At 39.1% G+C, this 13,847-nt stretch overlaps 1 protein-coding gene across 10 annotated transcripts in view; it reads right to left on the bottom strand.

Annotated features, from left to right (window-relative positions):
- DYNC1I1 (dynein cytoplasmic 1 intermediate chain 1) overlaps positions 1-13,847 on the bottom strand; it is a 211,901-nt gene that overhangs the window by 55,213 nt on the left and 142,841 nt on the right. For all 10 annotated transcript variants that reach the window (XM_041466643.1, XM_041466639.1, XM_041466641.1 and 7 more), the window contains one exon: positions 12,932-13,057. In XM_041466643.1, coding sequence (XP_041322577.1) covers positions 12,932-13,057 — 126 coding nt within the window. The remainder of the gene's footprint in view (positions 1-12,931; positions 13,058-13,847) is intronic.

The raw sequence follows: 13,847 nt of genomic DNA, 5'->3' as shown, positions 1-13,847 counted from the left end.
CACTGTCTTTGTTAGACTGATGATGAGATGATTAAAGCCTGGAGAAATAAGGAGTAATTTCATAACAATAGCACATCAAAATAAAGTTTTCTTTCCCCCCAACTTCTTAGATACTAAGTACCCAAATACGTTTGTTTTCTCTGATTAGGACCTGGCTGCTTATCAGATCTCAGGGTCAAACAATAAATGTCTGTGTGCTTGCATGTTGGAGAAGCAAGCACTTCCTTGGTTAGTCTATTTTATTTAGGTCATGATACTCTACAGTTATTCATGAGCACTCTTAATAGTTTTGATTGAGTTTTTGACAAGCTTGAAGTGATGGGTCTACACCACCTTTTCAGACCTGGAGCCTGAGGGCATATGTCTCTGGGTGGAGCACAGAGACCTTCTGCCATCCCCGCTCATTCCACAGGCTGGCCGCAATTTGGAGCAGATGGTAAGTGTCAGCTTGAGCGTGGCAGTCTGGCATGCAGCTTGCATGCAGCAGGGCTCACTGGTTTCAGCTCAGCATTGGCCAAAGGCTTCTGGACCAGAGCTGCTATACATGTAGGGTCATGGTGTCACTGCCTGCCACCACTGCTAACTATACCTGCAAGTTTTGTCACACAGAGACTACTTTATTATGATGGGTGTGTAACAAAATCCCTACTAAAGCATCTCAGTCTGATGAAGGCCTCTAGAATTGAGCAAATAATAGCATTACCTGAAAAATTTACTTGGTGCAATGGTTATAAATGCCAGATAAGCATCTTATTTTAAGCACTGCAAATGAAATCAGATCTAGAGAGGCACATACTCAAAACATCATGCGAACCAAAGCCTTCAGAAGCGCTGCAGTTAGCCAACTCCTAAAGCACCTCTGAAGGTGAAGGCACTTCTATCTAGCAATTACCTGGGGAACCTGGTGGTGAAGGACAAATCCAGGAATTTTGGTCACTCTTCCTGAATTACTTCTGCATATTATATCTCTGATATTATCTGATATTGAACATGGGTGTAATCTTAGCAGTCAGCCCCAAGCTCATAAAGTGCCCCAGCCATTTGCCTCAAGACTTAAGCTTCTTAATGCTGCACACTTCTCCAGGCAGAATCTCCTTCCTGATGGAACCAGGATCAGACCTCAGGAGTGAGGTTTAGGAGTCCCTATCCAGAGGTGTTCCCATCTAACACTATGCAGAAGTAGAAGAGATCCCCCAGAGACTGAGCTTAGGCTGGGATTTTGATGTCCTGGACTCTTCTCCTCACAGTGAAAGCACAACAGATAATCACTTGATGGCAAGTTCTGGAAATACCAGAGTCAGACTTTAGAGAGCCCACAGAGGTAGCAAATTCCAGATCTGGAGAACAGGAATAGAAACACAAGTTATTCTCATGCTCTGGGGATGGTTTTGTGGTTTCTATGGCAGCAGTTCCTCAAACCAATGTGTCTGATCAACCAAACTAAGTGAAGCCACAGATGAATTACAAACCAGTACAGATGCTGCAAGAACAATTATCTACAACTCAGCCTGTGAAGTTGGGTGTAGTAGTCACAGCTGCTTTTGAGAGTCACAAATAATTCTAAAGTGTAGCACTGAGTCCAAACCCCCACAAGAGATGTAAAGGCCATGAGAACCAAGGCACAGTCAGAAGATCAAACATGTTGAACCAAGAGCACTTTAAAGCCCCAGATGAGGAAATAACTTACTCAAGTCCATCTTTTCTCAGAAGTCCATGAACTTAATTGTAATTAATTCTCCTAAGTTCTCCATTATTTGAATGACTCAAAAGCCTCCTTACAGCCAAGAAAATTGGTAAGTGCTTTCCTAAACAAGCAATTTTTAAATTCAGGCCTTCTGAAAGCATATGACCTTCATTCTGTGAGGAAAGAAGGACACTCTGATGTTCAGAAGGTCCTGAGAAGACTCCATAGACTTAGAGACAGTCTCAACCCAGCAGACTTCCACATCAATATCAGACAGGGAAAGGAAAACAAGTATGAAGTGTCAGAGACAGACTCACTGAATTGGCAGTGTTGGGAGGCACATCTAGAGATTGTCCAGTCCAACCCCTGGTCAGAGCAGGATCAGCTGGAGCAGATTGCTGTCAGCTGTGTGTGGCTGGGTTTTGACTGTCTCCATGGATGGAGACTCCATTGCCAGCCTGTGTTGAGTTTCTCATCAACCAATGCCCCCAAGTTCTTCCCCTCAGGGCTGCTCTCAATCCCTTCTCAGTCCAGCCTGTATATGTGCTTGGCATTGCCTCTCCCCAAGTGCAGGACCTTGCACTTGGCCTTGTTGAACTTCATGAGACTCATGTGACCGACCTCTCAAGCCCATGGAAGTCCCTCTGGATGGCATCCCTTCCCTCCAGCGTGTCAGCTGAACCACATGGCACGGTGTGGTCAGTGAACACGCTGAGGGTGCTTCAATCCCACTGTCCACATGTCTGACAAAGATGTTAAACAGTGCTGGTCCCAACCCTGACACTTGGGGACACCATTTGTCACTGGTCACCCCTTGAACATTGAGCCATTGACCACAACTCTTTGAGTGCAACCATCCAGCCAATTCCTTATTGGAGTGTTCCATCCATCAAATCCATGTCCCTCCAGTTCAGAGACAAGGATGTTGTGCAAGACAAGGTGAAAAGCTCTGCATGAGTCCAGGTAGATTACGTCAGTCATATGAAGACTAATAGGCTTTTATATTTGCCCAAATCCATCACTTCCACTGATGTACCTTTTATAAGCAGTGTCACTATGTAATTGGAAATAAATGGAAATAATTGAAAATTGATTTAACATCGCATGTAGATGTGGATATTGAGAGACTGAGAGGCACAAATAAACAGCTGTGTAGTGGAAACACACAAGATACTATAGGCAAGTCTGTATTTGAGAATGAGGGTGGAAACACTAGTTGCTTTCACACTGTTCATTTCTCCTACAGTAAATTACTGGAGAGATTCTAGTATCAGTAGCTTGATTCTGCACCCACAGAGCATGAAGAAGCAGCTAAGATCACAGAGGAATAAATGAAAACCATTATAGACAATTTTTAATTCCCCTTTCTCCAAACAAACCTTAGTTTTCTGAAATTTCACATCCTGCTTTCGTCACCTGCAAGGCTATGCTGCTTGGTTTCTACAATTTTTTTCCATAAGTAGTCTTGTAGAGGAGGAAGGATTGAGACAAGTGTTTTCCAGCCTCAGGGTGAAAGCCTTAGGAACACTAAATCAGCATAGTTATGCCATCTTACAGTTCCTGACTCAGGAGTATCAGAGGATCACCTCTTGCTCAAAAACCAGCATCTTTGGGTCATTCACTCACACCAGTGATGGGATGTTTCATAATGCATCTTATCCTGCCAGGAAAAATGGATTTATCCCAGAAAACTCATCTCTGTAGTTCTGCACAACTCCAGTCCAAATTTGGCTTAGTAAATTTATTTAATAGACTAACAGATGTAAACATGAGATAGCAAATGTTAAGCATGCTTTTCTCTCCATGAAATTACTGGTGATTTACTATATGTTCATGAACAATATAGAACTGAAGTGGGATTGATATTTTTCTTAACTACAAAAATACTGAACGGTGTTAGAAAAGCAATCAAGTGAATTAATCACAGGTCCTAATGCACTATGGCACATTTTGTTGTAGAGATAATGAAAACACTCTGATCTCTCCAATATGACAAATTGTCAAAAGCATATTGCTTCTTGTATTTAGGACATTTGCTTGTCATTTTATGCTAAAATAAATGTACTTTAACTTTTCTTTCTCTTTGCCCCATGGGAAACATCTTCCAAAGATAACATCAGTATCTCAGCCACGTGGCATGTGCTTCTGCTTTCCCTTTGTGGGAAGCCAGGAGTGTTAATCATCGTTAAATCAATGTTGTCCATATACAAAAGTTCTTTTTAAGGAAGTACTTGTCAGTCATTCAGCCATGGGGGCAGAGGGCGGAAAACTGTTGATTTTAGACTTAAGGCAGTGGACACTTGTATCCTGGGCTGTAATGATGGATTATTTAGTTTCTGGGGACTTTTACAGCAATTTAGAAGAGTAACTGTTTTATATTTTGTGCCAGGTAACACAAAAAGAGGCTTCACTCCTCACATAGAGCTCCCACAGAGACAAAAATCATGAGGTGAAATAATTTTCTTGAATTTGGACCAAATGCAGTCTTCATTGCAAGTAGTTTGCACTGAGAACAGTTACATAACCCAAACAGAAAAGTCATGCCTATGGCTGTTTATCCATCATTTACAGTGCAGCTAGGGAATTGCATGGTATTTTACATCCTTTATGGAAAAAAATTCGGTGGAAGGATCTCAGTGACTTACTGATTTCACATCTGATCTTGCATTTCTTGTTCATCTAAAACCCTTTTAGCAATGGGAGTTTCAGATATACAAAAAATATTTAACATGTAATGTTCATATCAACAAAGGAAAATTGGGTTCTTTTTTCCCTTCCTTCCTTTTTACACTAGGTTATGTTGAAATGTAACAAAATCAACAACTTCTAAACTATAAAACAACCCCAGGAACAATTGCAGCATTTGGTGATCTTTTTTCCCTGCAATTTTGGGATAGTGTGACAAATCTGCATTTTTTTATTAATGGAGATTTTCAAAACTCTGAGTTGAACGAATAATGTCATGTGTTTGTAAGTATCAATAATCTAAGCCATCTGCAAAGGAATGGTTTTGCAAAGGCATCTCTTTCAGGACACTGTGGATTTTGTCACTGCTTGAGGTTTTGGCAAACCATCAATATCACTATAATTTTCTCCTATGAAATATAGTTTTTTACTGAGGTTTTTGGTTTTGTTTTTTTTCCTTAGCTAGCTAAAGTTTAAAAATATTGCACGTCTAACTCGGCAAAGTCAAAAGTTAGGCTTTCTCTGAATTGCATACTAGATGCCAGTAATTCAGAAAGGTATAATGCAAGTTATCAGTGAAATAAAGAAACTTAAAAAAAAATTGAATGCTCACTGTATCAAGTAGCCAACATATTCTTTATATTTGGTCTGAAGGGAGGACTATGGAACTTAAGGAAGAGAAACAACATCTTTAAGTACAGGTTAATTACAAATCTCTGTTTTCACACTTGCAAAAAGCACAATGCTATTGCTAGTAGTGACAGTGTATCATTTAAGGGTATGACATCTACCCCCTCCAAAAAAAAGGCTTAGATGTGAGAACCGCCTGAACTTTTCTATCCAATACAAGCAAAGTTGTCACTTCCTAATTATTTGATTCATAATTGAAATCTCAGTTTCAAATGAGGAAGACGATCTGTGTTAAGCCTTGCTCTAAGCAAAGGAGCATTCTGTTGCTAGCAGACTTTGTATGTATAAACACAGTTCTCAAATAATTCAGAATGTTAACTACTAATAGGGGAACTACACCCACCTTTTGTAATAGCAGTCATTTCACAGACTGACACGGCTACAATTATTTTGTTATACAAATTGGCTTTGATGGGTGTGTCGCTCTTCAGGGTTCTGCACAAGGCAGCAAGAGATCCAAGTCATTATGGAAAAATCAGCTTACAAAGGGTTTGTAAAGATACAGTTAAAACCCAAGGGAAGGTATGCAACTTCGTGACATCCCTTTAGTCTAAAAATGATGCTTGTTTGCTCTCTGACCTTGCCTGGAAGAATGTTTCCTTCTCCCACCCTTGTTATGAAAAATATAATGATTTGAGTTTTATGGAAATAAGTCAGGTTAAGAGATTTTAGGACTATTAGCATGTGTACAGCACTGTGAAAGGTGAAAGGCTATGTAGAAAACATGGCATACTTGGCTTTGATCTGCAGATGCTAGTAGATTCCAGGCTAACAGCCATGGCACTTCAGCAGTAAAGCAGGACTGGTGATTTTGGGACGGGCTAAGACATTGTGGCACCCGAGCCAGAACATACATTTTCACATTTTCAGTGCCTTTTCTGTCCTCCCCCAATTTAAATGTCTTTGACAGGAGACAGGAGACCCTGTCCTTTGTACATGGGGTCCTCTTTGTCCCCCTCTACAAATCTCCTGCATGCAGGTCTCTCCTCTCACCTAAGACACCAAAAACCATTTTCCAAGTACTACACTTAGCCATCAGATGTGTAACTTCTACTGACTCACACACAATCTCTCCACAAGTATTGGGACACTAATCTTAGGCCAAGTGATAGATATTTTTAATCAACAAAGGCTAGAAGTGGTGTAGCCTCCAATGGGAGGAGCAAAAAACCACAACTGGTATCAGCTGAGGACAGAGGGAAGAATCCAAAACCAAAGCCTAAGAGACAAGATGTGGGCTCTTGCTTACTGACATCTTCATGGCACAAACTGTGCTCTGTATTTCCACATTTCAAACAGAAACGTGGCAGAGGACAGAAGTTTTGAAACAGGAACAGAGTAAGTATGTCTTTCTATCACAAGCTGTAGCTGAAACTCTTCTTCTCCCCTAGTCATATAGTTAGAATTAGAACTTCCCCCAAATTGTAATTCAAAATGGCACAACTATGCATCTGCGTTAATTATTACAGTGTGCAGATAACCATGTAGGCACAAATGTAAGAGCAACAGAGTGTCCCAGAGAAAAGGCACAGCAGAGCTTTACACAGCTCCACCAAGATCATCCTACCAATGATGCACAGCAGGAAACAAAACTGAAATGAAAAGAAAACAGCACCTTTATCTCTGAAGAAGCCCCCCTTGGGATGACTGACAACATTTGAGCGTGTGTTACAAAAGTCAGTAACGAATTTGGGAGCTGGGTACTGAGGTATTCCCACTATGACAGCTGTCTCAGTATCATCACAGGCAGACAGTCAGAGGCCCATTTACCAGTGAACTGCTATGAAAAAAGGAGGAATCTGATTCATGTTTAGGATCATAGGGTCATGAGGAAACTCAGGCTGGAAAAAAGTTTCTCTTCCAAAGAAGGGGTTTGTGGTTTTTTTGGGAAAATTTGCAGTCAGCTCAGAACCACATGTCTTCTGTGACATTTACAGCCCTTTAAAGACTGATCACAGGTACCTTCTCTCACTAGAAACTGAGGAATTAGGTAAGTCAGCTCTGGAAAGGGACATGCTGAATTTTTGGATTGATTTAACTTGGGAAAGCCTGTGAAGCTTAGAGAGAGTTTTGGATCTTTAATTTCTTGTATGTCTCTGAAGAACTGAATCCTTGCTTGAAACTTAGTGCTTACAAGGTGAGGAAGTTTTTGTGGAAAAGCACCAATATAACTACAAGAGAAAATTTTCTTCATTTTTAAAGTATTCCAACCATACTTTCTGGACTTTCATTAACTTCTTGTAGTATTTCTTTTCTTTAGAAGCACTGGAGGGACTGAGTTCTAGTCTGGCTGCCACAGAGAAGGAAACTCAAGGACAAGAGGAAAAGGAGGATATTAGTCATTCAGGCTTTTACCTCAGCCTGTTCCACACACAAGTCTTGTGGATTTGGGCGCCCAGCACCTTTAGAAGGCAGGCTGCTGGAGCAAAAGGCACATCTGAAGGAATTTATGTTGATTTTGAAAGAGCAGACAACAACAAAGAAACCAGATCAGGAGAAAAATAAGGCAACTCTGGCCAATATCAGCCACTAAACATAGCCTTTCACTTACCTCAATGCATCTAATTCTAAGATATGCGTTTATGACTCCATCCATTTAGTTGAAAAGGGAAAGACCACACCAGGATAAGCAATGAAGAGTGGTCAAACACATAACTTAATGGCAGTGTATGGAAGCCACTACAAAAAAGCTAGGGGAGAATGAAACATTTTGTGGTGCAGCTGAGTAGCTGATTTCTGTACCCAATCCACCAATATTTTCCAAGCATGGACATCTTTTCTTGAAATTAAAATAGAAAACACAAATCCCCTTTCCCACAAAAAACCTGACAGTTTAGTAAAAAGATGGAACTAACCAAGCAAATCTGACTGCATAGCATTTTAGGAAAAGGACAGAAATAGCTGCAGCTATTGAAAGTGATATACTGCTGAAATATTTTTGTGATTATGCTAAAAGTTGATCTGACTCCCTGAAAGAACTCTTAAATGGTTACTGCTTCCTCAAATAAAAGCTACTTCATATGTGCTCTCCTGCTCTAAAAATACACCAAATGTAGTTGCTTCTAAGTGTCACTGCCCTTTTGAGACATTTGGAAAAGACATAGCTGACAAAGAGGAAATTAAAAGATCAGGAAATAATCCATAATAAATCAAAAGACCATCAATGCAGTAATTTTTTTGTTTCTGTTATGATTAGATTGTGTGTAGTAGAACAGAATTCTTTACTTTCCAGTAACAATGCAGATCAGAAAGTAACATTCAATTTGGTTAATTTGCACAAAACTAATACCTTTAGCTGTCTTCCTCCTCCACCCCTCCTCTCCTGAAATGATGGATGTTTGAGGCTGAGATCCAGATACCTCAACCAACTCTAATAACCCCTCTTCAGTTCCAGAAGAAAGGAAATGGTTTGTAATACACTCAAGTCCCTTAGGTACACTGATTATTTCTTTTCCTAGTGACTTTTGTCTCTGCAGATCAGCTGCAACCCAAAAGTTATGAGATCTGATAGAAGAGCAGTGCTGTACATATGCTAATAGGCCCTGCTGAAAGAAGGGGTATAAATTCAGACTATTATCTACTAGCACATCTACTCCAAACCTGAGTTCTCATTCGCCTCACTTGACCATGTATGTTGCTGCAAAATTTCAGATACTTCAGGTCATTCTGCTTTAGAAAGCTTAGATCAGACCACCATGAAACAGAAACAACATCAGGAGCAGAGATGATGAGTAGTACAAATAATCCTCATAATGAATGGGTAATGTAGATTTTTATTTGTATGTTCAAGGAAAAAACACATTAAGAACATAAAAGCACTTTCTGAAAAAGATAGAAATATTGAGAAATGTGGTTGGTGCTACTCTATCAATCAATGGTACAGGAATGTTCACATACAAGGCCAGCCCTGTGCATTGCAGAAATCAATACAGGATTGAGCACATGTTGAGTCAGATCATCAATAACTGTGAGATACTATTTTTGTTTTTGTGACCCCCACCTAAACACAAACCAGCAGTAGCTGAGAGAAGCAATGTGAACCACTGCTTAAAATTCTCCCAACTAAACCAAGGGAGTCCATGTTGTTCCTGGAATTCATTCCATCTCAGGATACTGCCAAACCAACCCAACTAGGGTTGACTCATCTGCATGGTTTCATAAAGTACTTCTGAAAGGCATGTGTCTTGCCTTTGGAATGCTCTGGATTACACCAAGAGTATGTGATGCTCCAGCATGGGGAAGAGGACATCCCTGACTCTTCCCTACAAAGATATTCCCAGTCTGCACTCTGCACTATTAACTGCATGCTCAATTTATTTCTCACTACCTAAGGAAAGCATTGAGCATTCATTCCTTTGGTAAATGATATCATTCTCCCATTCCAGTTTTGCTTCTGAGACAACAAATTTTGCTTGCATAGGAAAACAAATGAACAAATTGCCCAATCCCTCATTCTTCCCTGTTTTCCTATTTCTAACCTTGTGGTAAAGAAATGTATGATGAGCTACAGAGGAAAAAATCTGGGAGTCACAAAATACTGTCACAGCACATAAAGCAGAAATACAAAAACCCAAAGAAGGGCAAAAATAAAACACATAGAAAAAAAAAAAGCAATTCTTTGTGAGCTAAGAGCAGAAGCCATCAGGACTATTTTAGAAAGCATCTGATAGAGCACATGGCAGTACACATGAATTAATGAGTAAGTATGTTCACTTGGCAAATTGTAACTTTTCCTTTAATGAGTATTAACTAAAACTGAACCCAGTATTTTTAGCACAACACATTGTAGAAATTTACTACTACAAATGTGAAATTTACTACTACTTAAATTGTATTAATGAGACAACAACTTTAAATGACTTTAAATTGGGTAAGAATTTCATATTTACAGAATACAGCACCCCTCACATTTGAGGACTGAAATAAAATGTTTTGCTGACTGGATGTAGGCAAAAACATCCTTGCCAGTAGATTTTTACATGATTGTCTGTCATGGCTGAACTTTAGTGGAAGCCCCTTGGTTCTGGCAACTTTCAGCAGTTCACATTCTCCTATCTAAGATTAAAAACAGTCTCAGAAAGAGGTAAAGAGCACAGAAATTCCACGGTGCACATCTAGATAATATATCAGGAAATACAGGAAAAGATTAAGGGTTCTAGCTTTAAGAATTTACCAAATGTGCACAACTGGTATCCAAAGTTCTCCCTACTGCAACTCCAGCCAGCTCTTTAGCTGTCCAGAGATGCTTCACAGATCTGTCTCTATTGATGTTAGCAGAACTCCTGAGATGAAATTTCTTAGAAGTTTCTCAGAAATGCCTTCATAAACCTATTTATTGATTTGGCTTCTCAGAAGTGGCTCACAAAAGCTCATTGAGAGTCACACCTGAAATGAGTTTCTACTTCCTCGTGTCTTGCTCTCTGAGCCCCAAAAATGGAAAGGCAAAAGGTATATTAGTCAGCATCTTGTAGGATTTATTGAGACCACTTTTTATGGAAAGTCCTTGGGAAGGAAAATAGAGGCCTATTGGGGAAATACACTGTATTTTCCCAACAAAATTCCACAGTACTATAAAAAGTACTGTGTCATATCTGGGCAACCCAGCTGTAACAGTAAAGGTGTGTGTTCATCTCTAGCTGTTGGGCTGGACTGTTGTAAGGTCATTTATTTGATGAAACAAAATCTGACCTCTCTTGCAGAAGAAATAACTGAATCAGGACTGAAAAAGGGAATGTTTCTCTAGCAAAATGGTAATGTAAATTATATGGGGCTGACTAATTATACAGTTCGTTTCCACTAAGAGAATAACATGATGATCTATAGAGCTGAAATCCAGAGTATGAGCTAAGAGATTACTCTTTTCTTATTTTCCATCTGAGTCAGTTACAACAAAATCTGTGTTCGAGACTAAGTTGCATACTTTTTGCTTCCCCATTTAATCCCATGTGGGTATCCCCATCTGATCTGAAGATAAGCAGAAGATACTCCACATCAAAAACTCTATAATGGTGGTTCAAAGACAGATCCAACGCATAATGGACTTATAATGCAAATTATCTGTGGTCAGTTTGAAAGGAAAATAAATATTTCCCTGAGCAGAACTGACATTCTTTAGCTGAAAGAGAATGAATCCAGGATACATGTGCAAGCACAGTGTCATATATGTCTCTCAATTCACAGGTTTTAAGGTTCCAGTTCTAAAAGGGAGCACATCCAACAATGCGAGGATTAGACAGAAGCTCAGCCATGCCAAACACCTGGCCACCACTTACTTTGTCCTGTGTGTGTTTTTCTAATGGAGAGTGTAGCCTGTCTTATTGCTTTCAATGCAGTAAGTCACACCTCTTTTGCTTAAGTGTATCTAGACAGAACTTTAATGGAACAAATTGCTATGTCTTTAGTCAATCTTCCTCTGTCTACACAGGAGAGATACCCTGAATCTGGTCATTATCTTACAAAGCAAATCTAGTTTAAGGATTATCCTTCCTAGAAATGCCATCTCTTCTCTTGGAAGTTTTGTTCAAAACATTAAACTGCATGTATATCATAGAAGAATCTGAACATGGGATCTGAGCTAAGACCTTAAGCAGTCTGAAAGGCCAATGCCAATTCGGCATTGGCTGCCGAATATGATATCCAGGAAAATACAAGTCCTCTTTTGAAGGTAATACACACACACACACACACACACACACACACACACACACACATTTATGTATATAAAACTGTATAGCATATTTGCGGGCCTAAACTCCTTGTGAAGTTGTTTTTCAGTATAGCAAATTAGAAAAATATGCCCAGAATTAAAGGTTACTTAATCGGGTTGAAGCAGCAACTTCAATTCCAGCAACTCCCTCCCACTATGTTACATCTGATAATGTACCCAAGTCCAAACATAAACTTAGTTCAAAAAGATGTTTGGTCCTCACATGTAAAATGACACTTAGCTTACACAATTAGCCAGGTAATACATATCCTTCCAAAAGAAGCAATTATTACCACAGAATTATCTGCATTTTACTAATCTCTGATTGTTAAGTTTTACTTGCTGAAACTTTTCCATATGGCTTTTTGAATGCCACTGTCCTGTGTTTAATTACCACAGAGGGATATTAATGAAGAGGTTTGAAATTTGGCCCAAGCCCTGTTCCACAGTTTGGACAATTTGATGGAGATAGAAGCAGTGAGCTGCACACTTCTGTCAATATGAGGCCATGCCATTTCACACATAAAAGCAGTGGCAAAAGAGGAACAAACAGACATTCAGAAATAAAACACTTAACTATTTTTGAATTGTCCACAAACTTCTAAGCCAGCATAATTGTAAAGTAGCACTGAGTGAAATGAAACATTATTTTGCTGACTTAAAGGACAGTCAAACTGACTGACCTAAAGGAATTGGTGGAGTAGTTCTTGAAATCGATACCATTCTGATTAAGCTGGAAGACAGACACATGTCCAAAAATGCAAAGTTTACTACCCAATTTTAAAGGCAAAACATGATATTGAGCAGAACCAAGGCAAGGGTAGGCAGCTTGAGTGCAGAGGATGCGAGGAAGTTAACGTGGGTGGGAAAGCATGTGTTACTGCCTGGATGAGGAAGTGGTACACCACAGTTGCTTCATAAGTGCGAGGGATTTATGAACTAAATCTCCTAGGGACCGTTTTAAATAGACAAAGAATGACACACAGCCCTGACAGACTTTTGTTTGAGAAGGCTGGTTGCCTTCTAAAAACACTGGACTGTCACTTGTACTTTTACTAAATTTGCCTATTTTTAACCTTAACCTTTTCATATAATCAGTGGGGAGATGCACCATGTAGTAAATTTTACTGTCAAAAGCATAAAATCAATGGGTTCCTCAGCCTTACCTGACAATGGAACACATATTCTGGTGTGGTTTTCTTGAACTTCATGTTCCACACCAAGGCTACCCCATCAGGCTCGTGTGGAGCATCTTCATTATTGTTATAAGATGCAACCATCAATTCGGGATACTAGAAAGGAAAAGAAAATGCAAATAAAATAACATGGATAATGAAAAACCTACACAAAACCATATCAGACAGAAATAATCTACAGTAAATATGCAATATCTGGTTTTAATTAAAATACATGCTAGTTAAATCATATTATTCTGCTTCATTTTGGTTTTACATTTTACTCATCCCTAACATCCTTAAAGCCCCTGATACTTGCTCTCTATCAGTTATTCTAAAATATCTCAAAGGCAATGTTATTTTCTGCAGGTAATTCTTAAGAAAAGACAACTAGCAAAATATTTGTAAAGCGAATGAAAAGGAAGGAGGAGGAAAAATTTGAACGCTTCAATAATTTTAATGTATTTGCTCAGCATCTCTTCAGGGACAAACTGCTGTCTTAATTGATTTTGATAATAAAACACTATGACCATAGGGTTGACTTTCTTTTATTCTGAAATTCACCTTTTTTTCAGCATTCCTGAAAACCATTCTTTCTTATTTCATTATACACTCTTAATTCACTTATACACAGAACCAACTTGAAAGCTCTTCTTGATGATTCAAATGGCAAACCAAACCTTTTCTTCACAGAAGCTCAATTTTGCAAGATGCTGAGGTCATCTTGTAAAGCACAGGGTGACCTTGAATTCCACTGACTCAGTAGGATTGATGCAATAAGCACTCTAAAAACAGAGCCACACTTTTTTGTATACCCATTATCCAGTGCTGTATAAAGTAGATATGCAACACGCATATTTATTTGCTTTGTTTATATATCCATATCTATATATACATATCATGCATG

This window comes from Pyrgilauda ruficollis, unplaced genomic scaffold (assembly GCF_017590135.1).
Source record: "Pyrgilauda ruficollis isolate IOZ18807 unplaced genomic scaffold, ASM1759013v1 scaffold2, whole genome shotgun sequence".
Classification (NCBI taxonomy): domain Eukaryota; kingdom Metazoa; phylum Chordata; class Aves; order Passeriformes; family Passeridae; genus Pyrgilauda; species Pyrgilauda ruficollis.
The sequence above is the reverse complement of the archived record's forward strand: the minus strand, read 5'-3'. Positions and strand labels throughout refer to the sequence as shown.